The sequence below is a fragment of the Xyrauchen texanus genome, chromosome 35, assembly GCF_025860055.1.
Source record: "Xyrauchen texanus isolate HMW12.3.18 chromosome 35, RBS_HiC_50CHRs, whole genome shotgun sequence".
Taxonomy (NCBI): Eukaryota; Metazoa; Chordata; class Actinopteri; order Cypriniformes; family Catostomidae; genus Xyrauchen; species Xyrauchen texanus.
Window position 1 is genome coordinate 23421361 of NC_068310.1, and position 14962 is coordinate 23436322.

At 38.5% G+C, this 14962-nt stretch overlaps 1 protein-coding gene across 1 annotated transcript in view; it reads right to left on the reverse strand.

Moving 5' to 3' along the window:
* Positions 1-14962, reverse strand: part of LOC127629092 (low-density lipoprotein receptor-related protein 1-like) — a 184203-nt gene that overhangs the window by 19883 nt on the left and 149358 nt on the right. The window contains exons 55-68 of the mRNA XM_052106140.1: positions 14098-14285; positions 13529-13712; positions 12501-12586; positions 12192-12311; positions 11827-12014; positions 7019-7224; positions 4776-4964; positions 4532-4680; positions 4014-4107; positions 3804-3920; positions 1805-1924; positions 1569-1691; positions 950-1075; positions 715-831 (exon numbers count right to left, since the gene is read on the reverse strand). Of these exons, the coding sequence (XP_051962100.1) occupies positions 715-831; positions 950-1075; positions 1569-1691; positions 1805-1924; positions 3804-3920; positions 4014-4107; positions 4532-4680; positions 4776-4964; positions 7019-7224; positions 11827-12014; positions 12192-12311; positions 12501-12586; positions 13529-13712; positions 14098-14285 (2007 nt within the window). The remainder of the gene's footprint in view (positions 1-714; positions 832-949; positions 1076-1568; positions 1692-1804; positions 1925-3803; positions 3921-4013; positions 4108-4531; positions 4681-4775; positions 4965-7018; positions 7225-11826; positions 12015-12191; positions 12312-12500; positions 12587-13528; positions 13713-14097; positions 14286-14962) is intronic.

Here is a 14962-nt window from a genome sequence, read left to right on the forward strand (position 1 = left end):
CACAAATACTGCTGATTGAGCTTAACTTGTATTGAACTGAGCTTTAAATTTCAATCAGAGACGGAAACTGAATTTTACCAGTTCACCACTAGGGGGCAGACGCTGAAATTGGCAATTTCTTGTGCAAACACAAATGGAAACATGGAGTGGGGACTGGGGAGATGAAAAGATTCGGAAGGAGAGGAGTGGGGCTGGGATACATAGTTTGGAGGAAGGACAAACCTACCTCTGTGTCAGGCCAATGGGTCAGTGTGGAATGAAGAATTAAGACAATATGAAGTGAGATGCAGCAGTGAGCAACATGTGAGTGAACCATGACATAGGACAAAACATTACCACACACGTGATGAGCTAATAATAAACCACTAACTTAGGTCCTGCAGACGGCTGTGTTTGTACATGCAGTCACAGGTGTGTAATTCACAGGTCAACAGTGCTTAAAGGGATATTTCACTAAAAAATGAAAATTCTGTTCCAAACCAAAATCATTTTTTTCAAAGAGGAATTGTTAGGCAGATTGTAAATCTCAGTCACCATTCACTTTCATTGCATGGGAAAAAGATGCAATGAAAATGACTGGTGAATGAGACTAACATCGTACCTAACAATTCCTCCTGTGTTCCATAGAAGATAGCAATTCATATGGATTAGTAATATAAAATATTTGGTAAACCATCCCTTTAACTAGGTCACTCTGGAAGCTGAAACACCTACCACACTTCTCCTCATCTGAGTTGTCTCCACAGTCGTTGTCATAGTCACACTGCCAGCGGCCAGGCACACAGCGGTTATTTTTACAGCGGAACTGGTAAGGCTCACACGTTCTCTCGTCTGTGCCAAATATAAAAAAGAAAAGAACATCAACAACTTTTATTTGATTTCTTAAGATGGCAACATTTGAAATGAATGAAAGAGTAAATGCAGAGAGTGAAGTGATGGGCAATCGTACCGCACTCCTCTTTGGGCTCATCTGAGGCATCACCGCAGTCGTTCTCTCCGTCACACGTCCAGCGAGATGGGATGCAGCGGCCAGAGTCTTTACAGAGGAACTCTTCAACACCACATTTCATTTGAGCTGTACAAAGAATTATTCACTGAAAATCGTACCCTTCACTGTAGCTCTCGAATACTGTATATGGAGCCATTAGACAGGCTAGTTTGATGTCGATGACGTTGCATCACAAGACATGGCGGTTGCAATCTATGGCATCAATTGCCATACAAATTTTCAAGTACAATTTAGAATGGAGAGGAAGTTTATAAATTAATTAACAGCTTAACATTTGGGACTGCCAAACTACCAAATGGCTTTTTAAGATGGATATATCACACAATTTGCATACACCACTATATTAGGATATGATACTTTTATGGTGCCTATTTTGTCATTTTGAAGTTGGACAGACCCAGTCTCCCAATCACTGAAAAAAGAGACCAGACTATTCTTCAAAAATTCAGCTTTTGTGTTCCAAAGAGAGAGTCAGGTTCAGAACAACATCAGAGTGAATAATAACTGAATTTTCATTTTTAGGTAAAATTGTTTGTGTGTGTGTTTGTCATGTCCTTACTGCAGTTGGCTGGTTCGTCTGAACCATCCACACAGTCGTAGTCTCTATCGCAGACCCAGACACGCGGTATACAGAGTTTGGTGATGGCACACTGAAACTGGTTTGGAGCACAGGTCACCTCAGCTACAACACAAAAATAGCCAATCAGCTTGACACCTAAGGTCACCAAATATCAGAAAACAGCCTGTACAACAGAGCCTGAGGGTTTTTGGAGATATATAGGAGCAGACACTCACGACAGTCTTTCTCATCTTCTCCCTGGCCACAGTTGTTCTGACCATTACAGCGTAAGATTCCAGGGATACAGCGACTGGGATGGGAGCACTTAAACTGACTGGGCAGGCAAACATGGATGTCTGAACAAGGGAAAAATTAGGAAACATTATCCAAGTATCTATCAACCAAATGTCTTAAATCTTCATATAAGGGTTCTAATTCAACTGCACACTACCGTTGGGTAGTGAGAACAGTTCTTCTTTAGAACCAGTTCAAATCTGTTTAATCTTGAACCAAATGATTAATGGTTCTTGGAATGACTGCATTCTTCTGCAGATTGAATACTATACTACAATACTCTTATTTTCTAGCAATGCTCTATTTGTGAATAAATCTTTCAGAGTCCTGTCTCATCATTGAATGAAGTGTGACTATAGTAGTTTTTCTAAACGGTTATTTTTAAAGAATCTGTGAAACTACTTCCAAATCAATCTCAAACTCTTTGCCCATATGAGCCATAGTTAAGTAAAGTTTAATGAAATCGTTAAAAATGAAGTGTGTAACTTTTTCGGTGATTAAATAATTTCTCCTATCCCAGCTATGCTGAGACAACTATAAGTAAACCATTCATAGTTTAATTTTCTTGAAAACTTTAAACAATGAAAATTCTTGTTTCTTTTGAGAGACCCGTCTCATGAGACACAACATCATTGACTCGACCAATGGCATGGGCTGGAGGCAGGACAATCTTTTTGTTTGAACCAAGAAATTACACACTTCAGCTTTAATGAACTGGACTTCATAACTAGTCCAGTTGATACATTGAAGAGATGGGTGGGAATATCTGGGGTGGCTATAGACTGCAAATTTCCTATTCGTCAAGTAGGAAACAAACCAGTGTCTATTGGAGATGAGATTTCCTCCTCTTAAAATGTTTTTATTGTGATGCTCCACAAGGATCCTTATAAGGGCCAATATTGTTTTCACTATACGTGCTACCGCTTGGTTCTGTGATTCGAAAAAATACAAAATAAATGTAATTTATTCATTAAAAAATTTATTAATTTAGTTGAATCCCAATGATTTGACTTATTTAAATGTTCTTCAAGCTTGTATTAGAGATATAAAAACTTGGATGGCATGCAATTTTCTTATTATAATCATCATGATTCTAAAAAAGTCAGACTGAGTTAGCACTTAGTCAGGTGGTCCCACATATTCAGAAGGTGGTAAGAAATTTGGGAGTCTTATTTGCTACTAATTAAAATTTTTAATACCATGTCAGGAAGTTAGTTTAATCTTGTTTTTATCAGTTAAGTAACATTTCTAAGGCGAGACATGTCTGAGTTTCAAGGATATAGAGAAGCTTGTACATGCTTTTACATTGTCTCACCTTGACTATTGTAATGCACTGTTTTCAGTTATAAATCAACACATTTTAACACTGCTACAATCAGTGCAAAATACTGCAGCTAGACTTTTAACACGAACAAGGTATTTTAATCATTTCTCTCCAGTTTAAGCTTCTTTGCATTGGCTAACAATTCATTTAAGAGTTGATTTTAAGATTTTATTAATTAAGGCATTACATGGGTTGGCACCAGAATATTCAGCAGAAGTTTTAAAACCCTATGAAACAGTTAGACCTCTTGGATATTCTTGTCATCAACTGTTGGCTGTTCCAAGATCCAGATGCAAAACAAAAGGTGATAGAGCGTTTGTAATGAAGGCACCATGATTATGGAACAGCCTGCCCTGTGATATTAGATTTGCTGAATCTGTGTCTGTTTTTAAGTCTCTTTTAAAAACTAATTTGTATAGACTGGCTTTTATTACTATGTGAATATGTTGTGTGTTTATGATTTTAAGATCTGTGAAGTTTTAATCGCTGAAAGTTGCTATAATATAAAATTATAATCAAAATCATAACCAGGATAATTAAATTCCTTATGATTTCCATCCCATACTATACATTATGTGAAAGTTATGGGAAAGCTAACTATCAGTTAGATATCATACCACAGTTGGCTTCATCAGAGTTGTCCTGGCAGTCATTATCTCCATCACAGATGTAAGCTGGGTTGGTGCAGAGACCCGTGCCACACTGGAACTGTCCTGGTCTGCATTTAAATTCAGCTAAAACCCAACAACACAGAGCGTGAGACTACAACCTGCATTGAAAATATCCATGGTGTATCTCTCTTGTCAGTTAAAATTCATGATACTTACGACAATCAGCAGGTTCATCCGAACGGTCTCCACAGTCATCCTCAGTATCACACTTCCACCAAAAGGGAATACACTTATCATTCTTGCAGACAAACTAAAAGAGAAAGAATGCAGTCAGGCAAAGTTTAAATGTCTCACAACATTTCTCAACACAGCACAATGTAATGAACCAGTAGTCACATATTAAAAAAATGTGTCCATTAATTGTGCCTAGAAGGCTTTAAATTCTATGTATATCTGATTTATGGTCCTTAAAAGGTGTGTAACGCTGGGTATGTTATGACTGGCTGTTTGTATGCGGACATACAAATTATTTCTTGCATCGCATCTGGTTAGGACATTCTGCTATAGAAAACCCCATGTAACAGGGATGGTCCTTCTAAAACAACCTGGGGTTAAGAGTCTTGCTCAAATCTAGATCGAGGTTACAGTGGCTCCAACATCGCTTCCTCCAGGGTTTCAACTGTGCTGTAGTCTTTAACCTCTAGGCTACTCCTACCCTGAACAAACCCACACACCTGGCTGGCAGTACAGTTGGATAGACATTGCTTTCCATCAGCAGCCAGGTAGAAGTTGGTAGGGCAGGCACATTTGTAGTCCCCTCCAGGAGAGAGCAGACACAGATTACTGCAGCCTCCATTATCCACCTGACATGGGTGATCTGACACTGAAATCACAAGAAGATCAGAGGAGAGAATGCTTAGAAAAATCATAAAACACTAGAAAACAATTCTATTTAACAATTTGGGTGTGTCTTCTCACCCTCAGGCTGTCTGGATGGATGGTAGATGTGTATGTCCATGGGTCTGTGCAGAGTGCTGATCAGCATGGTCTTGTTGATTCCCTGGGTTTTGTGAGCTCTGTTGATGGACTTTGTCTCCCAGTCGGTCCAGTAGATGAACTCCTCGAACAGAGTCATGGCAAAGATGTGAGGGATGTCATGATTCAGCACTGTGGGGAAGAGAACATATGGTGTGTTCAAGTCATGTCGGAATTACCCTAATAACGAGATTCCGACTTAAAAAGCATTCAGATCTTTGTAGAACTGATAATTAAGAATTCTCTGACTTGACAGTCACGACATCATGTAAAAAAACTAAAACAATATGATAGTGGCCTCAAAAGTTGAAGGTAGTAAAACCATATTTCTGTGTGATATGCAATTTATGCCTGGAGTATTTTTATGTTCTTTTTTTACATTTATCTTCTCCCCTTTTATCCCCAATTTGAAATGGCCAATTCCCAATGTGCTCCAAGTCCTCGTGGTGGTGTAGCGACACGCGTCAATCCGGGTGGCGGAGGTCAAATCTCAGTTGCCTCCGAGTCTGAGACTGTCAATTCACGCATAATATCTCATGGCTTATTGAGCGTGTTACAGCAGAGACGTAGTGTGTGTGGAGGACCACGCTATTCACCATAGCATCCACGCACAACTCACCACACGCCCCACCAAGCACGAGAACCACACATTATAGTGACCATGAGGTGGTTACCCCATGTGACTCTACCCTCCCTAGCAACTGGGCCAATTCGGTTGCTTAGGAGACCTGGCTGGAGTCACTCAGCACACCCTGGTTTGATTCCTAATAACAATTCCAGTTCCTTAATGATTCCAGTAAGTCGTCATTACACCGGAATCATTCAATTCCTTATTATTCCAATCCCTATGTATGTTCATGCTAAATGTTTAAGAACATAAAAATGCAGGGGCCTGTGTAGCTCAGCGAGTATTGACGCTGACTACCACTCCTGGAGTCACAAGTTCAAATCCAGTAATCAATTTAATACCAAACATTATGTTGATTGTATTGAACCTGGAATATTCCTTTAAGGCTTCAATGTAAATGCCCACTGTTATGATTGGCTAACATTGTGCAGCCCCTCAAATACAGCTATATATGTTTAAACTCAATTGCGTTATGTTTTTCCTGCTCTGTGCTCTTTCCATTTGTTCCTAATTAACAAGTGCCCTCGGTGATTTGTTTGTGGAGTGTTGGAGCTGATATAAAAGCACTACAGATCACACTGAGGAAAGAGAGACTTCCTCCATCAGGATGTTTCTGGTCTCCTGTCCCAAGACATTGTTGTGCTTGTGTTGCTTTCTTCTTCGTTGAGTCTGTTATCTTACTCTGTGGTTCTTAACCTTTTCTTCAGTTTGTAAATTGTTATTTAATAAGAACAGTAGGGAGAAGTGTGCCTGTTTATTTGTAATCCTTGTTTTCCCCCGTTTATGCCTAAAGCTAGGGAAGTTTGATGTAATTAATTTGTTTCTCTGTTTCAGGTCATTTAATTCACTCCCTGTTATTTAAGATTTGTTTGTGTATTGTTGTGATGCCCTCTCATTAAGTTTTGTTCTTTCTTTTTCATTAATAAAAAGAAAAAATGTCTAATCTAGATTTGTTGTGGTTTAAAGTGCTGGGGCAGGAGATTGGAACATCCCTCCTTTCACCACTTTTTGTTTGTTAGTCATCCCCAACACTAGATAGGGAGCGACGTAACAATGGGAAGAGACTCTTTCATTTTAGTTGGTTCGACCAGCAAGTTTATGAGACTGACTACCTAACAAGAGTCCTAAACCCTTCAAAACCATCAAGGAAAGCAACTCTTCAAGTGCGGACTGTACGAAAGAAGACATTTCTCTAATAACCCATATCAAACACACAGACAGAGGTGTCATATAGACTATGCATTCTTCTCCAGTCACTGCTTAAACAGTTCAATTCTAAGAGACCACTCAGATTCGGGCAGTGTTCCCACATGATCTGTGTGCTAGCATGCTCTTACATAAGCTTCAATTCACATGGAAATTCAACTCCTTCTCATTTAAGACTCTCACATTCTGGTCTCAGAAACAATCGAACGACTGTAACGTTACATTATACAAAGGATCTATGATGTAATTTATTAGAGACCGGGTCATTTCTGGTGCAATACTTCGCTATACTTACTGCCAGAAGACATAATTTTACAAGCAACAAATGCATGCTGCGTGTGTTTGCACTCACCAATGTGCCTGTTGGATCCGTCTAGACTGGCAAAAGCAATGTAGTCTTCACGAGCATCGGCCCAGTAGATACGTTCATTAATAAAATCTAAAGTCAAGCCATTGGGCCATGTGATCTTATCCTGAATGATGATGCCACGGTCTGTGCCGTCCATGCCGATACGGCCAATATGTGGCACATCACCCCAGTCTGACCAGTACAGATACCTGGAAATAACAAAGAGCAAAAATGAGACAAGCTACTGACAAAAATGCACATAGACAACATTAAGCACAAAACAAATCTTATAATATGCACGATGCACATACAAAAACGATATATACAATATATCTGCGAATACATGGATTGTCAAGTAGGGCTGAAACGATTAGTCAACATTACCGACAAAAATGTCCATTGTCGAATAGTCATTTGATCTCATTTAATACAAAATGAAATCATTTGAAATGCTAATGATGATGCAGGGGAGCAGCACTTCAGCCCATGCTTGATTGAGAGGATGAAATAACAGCTCACAGTCCAGATGCACTCCAAACAGATTAAGGTGATGTAGATTGCTAAGTATGAGGTAATTATAATACAAAAATAATAAATAAGTAAATATAGATGCAGTGTCGTCTTGACGTGAAATAAAGCCGTACCTGGCGTTCCGATTGAGCAAAACTTGCCTTTTAAAGCATCTAAAGAGGAAACACCCCGGCATTATATATTTAATGCATCCTTCATTAAAGTTCAAATTATAAGGAAGCAGGTTGTATAAATAAGCACAAACTCCGAAACTGATATTTCTCTGTATAACCAGAGCTGTTTATATGAGACGCGTGAAAAACGCTCATTCCCTGTGCTCTTGCTGCAATTAGATTATAACGTGATGGCTTGCAACGCTGAGAATCATAATATATGTCACGTGTGTATCTTATCATGAAGAAAATTGGCAATTCAAGCTTGTTTTTTGTGAGTTAAAGATGAATCGAAGTAACCAAAAAGGTGAGAGAGTGTAGTCTTAGCCCATTACATTTTGCTTACATCATGCTTTTATCCAAAGCGACTTACAGTGCACTTATTACAGGAATAATCCCCCCGGAGCAACCTGGAGTTAAGTGGTGGTGGCCGTGGGGATCGAACCAGCAACCTTCTGATTACAAGTTATGTGGTTTAGACCACTACGTCACCACCACTACAACATTTTATACATCCTATTAAGTCGAGGCACAAGCTAAATAGTCAGTTAAGAACTAATGATTAATCATTGCAATAATCACAAAATAATCGTTCTAATACTCGTTAGATTAATCGATTATCAAAATTAGAGCCCGAAGCCATTTGTTTTGAGAATAATGGCTGGCTGATGAAGTTATTGGCTGGCTAGCCGGCTCAGCCAAAACCTAAATGGCTGCTGCAGCCGCCAAAATTTTCATAGCTGCAAATGGCTGAAGCTGCCACTTCATGTCTACAGATGTCTATGTTATACTGATTTACTAGATCTCAATATTTCCAAGCAATGCATGGCTTACACTATATTTCTACAAAATGCAATACAATGTAATAAAGAAAACACCAGATTTTACTTTCACAACGTATGTACATATTTGCTATAGTGCTAGGCGCATTCAATAGCCACTGTAACGTTAGTGAATAATGTCCCTGATGCTGTGTAAGAATGCACACTTGTCAAACTTCAAGGAGTAACGTTATGCATATATTTATGACATGTACAGTAATTCGCTGTTCAACTTTATAGTTAAGGCGAGACACTACGGGTGAATAGGGTAAAATTTTTAACTAGCAGATATCACCATGAAACTTTCCCAGTTGATTAGTTACATTAAGATGAGAAAAAAATTTATTACAAGTTTTCTTTAATTTAATGTTTAAATATGCAAATTAGGCAATATCTAATTAAATATGTGCTAATTTGCATATATTTTAAAAAACGAAATCTGAGTATTGGATAAAGCCAGGTTAAAAATATTTTTTTCATTGTGTTCACATATTAGATGGGAAAGAAATTACAGAGGGATTTATGGATATCTACTTTTGTTATCCTGTAAATCAGAATATAATGATTTTCGCCACGTTTTTTGGAATAAAATGTTATATATATCAGGCTAGGAATAATATATTTACAAATCCCTCTGTAAATGTCTTCATAATATAACTAGGTACTACTGAAGTGGAGATTTCAGATTTGGAGTATGAGAGAAAGGTTATTTTGAGAAAACGGGCTTTAAAGATTTATCATCAGCCAATGAGATCGCGCATTCAGTCTTTTTACTTGCACGATTGGTTGCTGATAAAAAGGAAATGACCATATTTAGATCCAACAGGATTGTACAGAAGAGAGAGAGTTTCCTAACGGTGCATGTGATGAGAGGGTGAGTGACGGCAGAGATCGCGGAGAAGTAGGCTATGTTGATTAAAGGGTAACTAAACACCTGCTCAGAGTCTGACTCCACCCACTAGAAATATTTGAAAATGCAGGAAAAGTGGGCAGACCCCGGCGGGGATAGAGGGAACGAACCAAGTGCGGGGCTGAGCGGGAGCGGGGTGGGCACCTGAGACTCGTAGTGACGGATTAATTGACAGCTGCTGTCAGACTCTATGTTATTATTATTCCTCACACGGTCGCAAGACGACATGTACATGAATCTGGCGTGGTGAGCTGGAACCTGCTTACGCCAGCTGTCACTGCTTACGCCACGGCACATCGCAACAGCCAATAGGTAAATTCAACTGCAGTAGCCACCGTTCAACCTGAAGAGGGCAGCACTCAGACGTTTTTACACCATATATTGTAGAATTAAAACACTTTATACACAAATGTCAAAAAAATTACTTGAATCTATGACCAGTACTAATAAAGCCCCATGCTTACAGATCATTAACTAAAAAAAGTTGGTTTAGGGTTTAGTTACCCTTTAAGAAAGCAAACTTTTGTTGAATTTATGAGAAATCTACAGACGCAAACAGACGAAGTGTAGTAAATGTGTATTTCGGACTTTTTTTCACCACAAGTCTGAAAGAAGACATGTTATTGAAGACAAATATCCAAAAATCTCAAAATTGACCAGTAAAAAAAAAAACCGATGTTTTTGCTGCCGTGTCTCGCCTTAATGTAAACACACACTGTTATCAGTATTATTTTGGACAAAGTTTTGCACATTTCACTTCAATGTACACTGAAGCATGCGTCGTGAATTAGCAATGTGGAAACGGTGGTTTGTTACTGCAGTAATATCACGTTCAGTGCTATAAATCTCTCCGTTCCAGAATATTTGGTTCATAACATCAATATTTGATTCAGGTGTTTGTGCAACCGTGCCCTGAAGATTTAACAAAAGTCTGGGTAGGCCTAAGTTAAAAAAAAAATTAAGTAGGAATTAGGAAAGTATGTGAGAAGTGAGATCAAAATTACCTTGCTTGCTTCTTTCCGCCATTTCACCTCAGTGTGAGAAAAAAATGCATCGCTTCTTCTGTACGGAAAACTAGCAATTTTAATTGGTCGTTAATTCACTGTGAGTCTGTGTATCGTAGCAACGAGCACAAGACTGTGCTGTTATGAATCCAGTGGGAAAATAGATCTCGTGTATTGTTTATATATTTCGTGTGTGTATGTCACTATGTGCACTGACGTGCGGTCTGGGTAGGCAAACTAGGCACTGCCTACCCTGCCAAAATTCAAAAATAAAATGTTTATTAAATAATAAACTTGTATTTATATTTTTACTTTTTATTCTTGTGATTTTTATATATGCAATATGTGTGTTATTCCAATTGTTTAGACGTTATGATGACAAATGTAGCAGTTACGCATAATCAACTAAAAACAAATGGTAGAATAAGCAGTGCTTTTACGGTCCATTCACTGCAGACGACAAGCGGAAAACCCATGTTGCGCAAGATCCTGTATTCTTTAACATGTACGGCAAAAAGCACAAATCTGCTGTGCCTTTTGACGTAAATATGTTATGCCCGTAATCATCTCCGTTACGTATCAGACATGGACCAATTAAAATCGAGATATTCCTGGACATTTGCGTAGCTAACGTCATTAAACCACAGCTAGCCAAAATCAAAATCAAAATGACAGCACCGGCTGGAATCACGGAATTAAGAAATTTTTCCAAGCTCGATTTTAATTCCAAATATGAGTTAATTGCAAGAGGGAGGTCTACGCCAGCCTTAGATGGACTAGTACAGCAAAAGGGCCCAAAAATTATCCGATCATTTCAAACTGATTGGTATGTAAGAAAAGATTGGCTATGTGGCTGTGCGCTTGTGTGTGTGTGTGAGAGAGTGAGTGAGTGTACACGATATACATCCTGATTTGTACATTTCTTGATATGCCGCGCTTGTGCGTAATGTTCACTGTTATTACGTATTATTAGCTTAAACAATAAATCAGGTAATCTGGCTTTCATAACTCAGTGCCTAGCCTCTTTAAGTCATCACCGCACGTCACTGACTATGTGATAGAATTATTATTTGATGCAAATAATTCTAGCCGGCTCAGCCAAACTTTATCAGATGGCGGCTCAATTTGGCTTACGAAATTATTGGCTGGCGGCGGCTGAAATTCTAAATGGCGCAAATGGCGGCGCCTGGCGGCGGCTTCGGGGTCTAATCAAAATAAACGTTAGCTGCAGCCCTATTGTCAAAAGGCCTCTTATAATACATAACAGGGTTTCTTCTGTGATGATGATTAGCTGACTGTACATTCTCCTTTACATATAATATGTAACGCACAAGGCACAATCTTTGCACATTCAAAGCTGTGGTGTGATAAATGTTTGTGTTTAGTGTCTCACCCGTTCTTCACGTCAACAGCCACAGCTCTGGGCTCCCGCAAGCCACTATTGACTAGTACACTTCTGTAAGCTCCATTCAGCTTGGACACCTCGATTGTGTCTCTGCCCTTATCACACCAGTACAAGTTCCCACCAACCCAGTCCACAGCCAGACCGTCAGGGTTACTCAGAGAGGTTCTGTGCAGTACCTATACAAGCAGCCAATCAAAGAGTAACAAACAATCAGAACAAGATTAACAACATAGGTGACGAATGTGTCATGCAGTAGAGCGCATGCACAGCTGATTCCTGATTTTGGGTACATCTTGCTTAAATGGTTATATAAATATAACCTTAAATATATAGTGTCTCTATACATCACAGACCTGCACATTACTGCCATTGATGTGCATGCGGCGGATCATGCTGCCCTGTGTGGTCACATCTGTCCAGTAGATCATCTGCTCCGCATAGTGATAATCCAGAGCCACTGCGTTATTGAGTCCCTGTCACACACACACACACACACACACACACACACACACACACACACACACACACACACACACACACACACACACACACACACACACACACACACACAAAATTGTAATTTAAAACTGAAACAGTCACGTTTATCCCTTCAGCAACATAAGAAAACTAGAATGGTCTCTTTAAGACAGAGAGGATCTCACCTGTTTAATCAATGTGTAGTTAGACCCATCCAAGTTGAGTTTGCGCAGATAGTAACGGTTAGCAAAGATAAGGAAAGGTTCCTCCTCTGTAATAGAAGCAACCAGACATGACAAAACAACTACTTAGGACAAAGGTAAACTGTGCAACAAAAATTTACAATTGCTTAAGGTCTCAGTTTCAAAAATGCTGCCTAGAGAGGTAGCATTTTAAGGCATCATATAGCAGGTGCATTCTTGACACAAAATATTTTCCAAAATGTAGACAATTTAATTATGCTGCCTCCTAAGATACCTTGGGCAGCATCAAATGAATCCTTTGCTAAGATGGCACTTACTGTATTTCATAACATATTTCAATTAACACTGAAAAGTATAGATCAAAAATAGTTTAGTGTATGTATTATTGGTATGTACTTTTATGCTTATTTAAACATAACAACAAGCTAATGTCATTTTATATTTTATAAAATGTTTTTTCAAAATTCTTTATTCGACAGTTTAATTAAATTTAATGATCAAAATGGGTGTATAACCAAATTTAGTCAAATGAAAATATTATTATTTGTATTAATTTAATTTGTCAAAACATTGTATTATCATTAACATATTTTTATCAAATGAAGTGCTTTTCTTCAAAATACTCACAGCACAATCAAAAAGAACACTGGATATGTGTTTTTCCAGGACAAACAATTATTTTCCTACAATAATACAATTCCAGGTTTTCCAGGACATGTGGGAACGCTGCAATTGTGAATCAAATATACCATGAGTGTTATTTGTGTGGCACTTGGAGTTGCTGCTATTGTAGATAAATCTGTCACTTATGAGGTTCCTTGGTGGTTAGGATACCGCCTTAGAAGCAAGCAGGCTGGAAGGCAGCTCACTAGGCTTTTGAACAGTGCTACAGTAAATAGGTTCAAATAATATGACCAGTGCTCAGTTTATGCAACCTGCATTGTGGCTCTAAATGCTGCCAACAGTATTTGTTAACATGATCTAGTTAGAGCACAAAGGAAGATGCTCACCGGATGTGGATTTGCAGATGGTGGGGTCATCAGGTCGCAGCACAAAGCCATCGACACAAAGGCAGTGGAAGCTACCATGTGTATTGATGCAGCGCTGAGTACAGGGGTACGTGGTGCTGCACTCGTCCACATCCACACACGTCTTCCCATCATGCTTCAGATGGAAACCAGGACGACACCGGCACTGCAGGGGGCAAGACAAGAGACCCTTCATTGCTGATACATGTCCAACTACTTAAAGGGATAGTTCACCCAAAAACTGAAAAATCTTTCATCATTTACTTACTCTCATGTTGTTCAAAACTGGTATGACTTTCTTTACTCCACGGAACTCAAAAGATGATGTTAGGCAGAATGTTAGCCTCAGGACTTTAATTGTATGAAAAAAGATGGTATAAAAGTGAATGGTGACTAAGACTTGACATTCTGCCTAACATCTTTTGTGTTCCATGAAGTATTTGGATCGATATGAGGGTGACTAAATTATGACTGAATTTTCATTGTTTGGTGAACTATCCCTTTAAAACCCAATATAACAAAATATGCGTAAGGTAAATATGTACACGTACCTTGAAGCCTATCTTGAGATCCTCGCAGAGCTGTGAGCAGCCGCTTAGCTTGCTGTTGAGACATTCATTGATGAAGCACTTGAGCTCATCAGAACCATCACCACAGTCATCATTACCATCACACAGCAATGTCTCATTGACACACTTCCCACTGGTGCACAGGAAAGACGAGTCATTACAGCGCCTCTCTGTGGACACAAACCAAAAAACATATTGAACACAAAGTTCAAATTTTAAAAGCTACACTATATAAAGCCTTAAACAAAACTACTGTCACATACATAACATTACATGGTAATATCATGGTACTATGATATATTCAATGGTACTGAATGATTATTATAAATGTTCAACAACATGGGTTTTCTAAAGGCCAACACTGATACCGATATATAGAGAACAGTGTGACCAATGGATAGCATAACACCAATACAGTTTATTTAAAAAAATATTCACTCAAAAGACCCAAAACATATTTAAAAACAGCCATTATTAATGTTTAAGCAGGCATGTCAAAGGCATATGCTTTTAATTCTTATTATCTGCCAAATACTGGTTGATCAATTTGATTAATTGCTAATACATTGGTCTACTCACTAATTACCATATAATTAGAAGTTCTAATTTTACATAGAACTCCAAAGTACTTTAAAGATGGCATATGACCAATATATATACACAGTTGAAGTCAGAAGTTTACATTCACCTTAGCCTCAGTTTTTCACAATTCCTGAATTTAATTGTAGAAAACATTCCCTGTCTGAGGTCAGCTAGGATCTACATTATTTTAATAATGTGAAATGAGAATATCAGAATAATAGTAGAGAGAATTATTTATTTCAGCTTTTATTTCTTTCATCACATT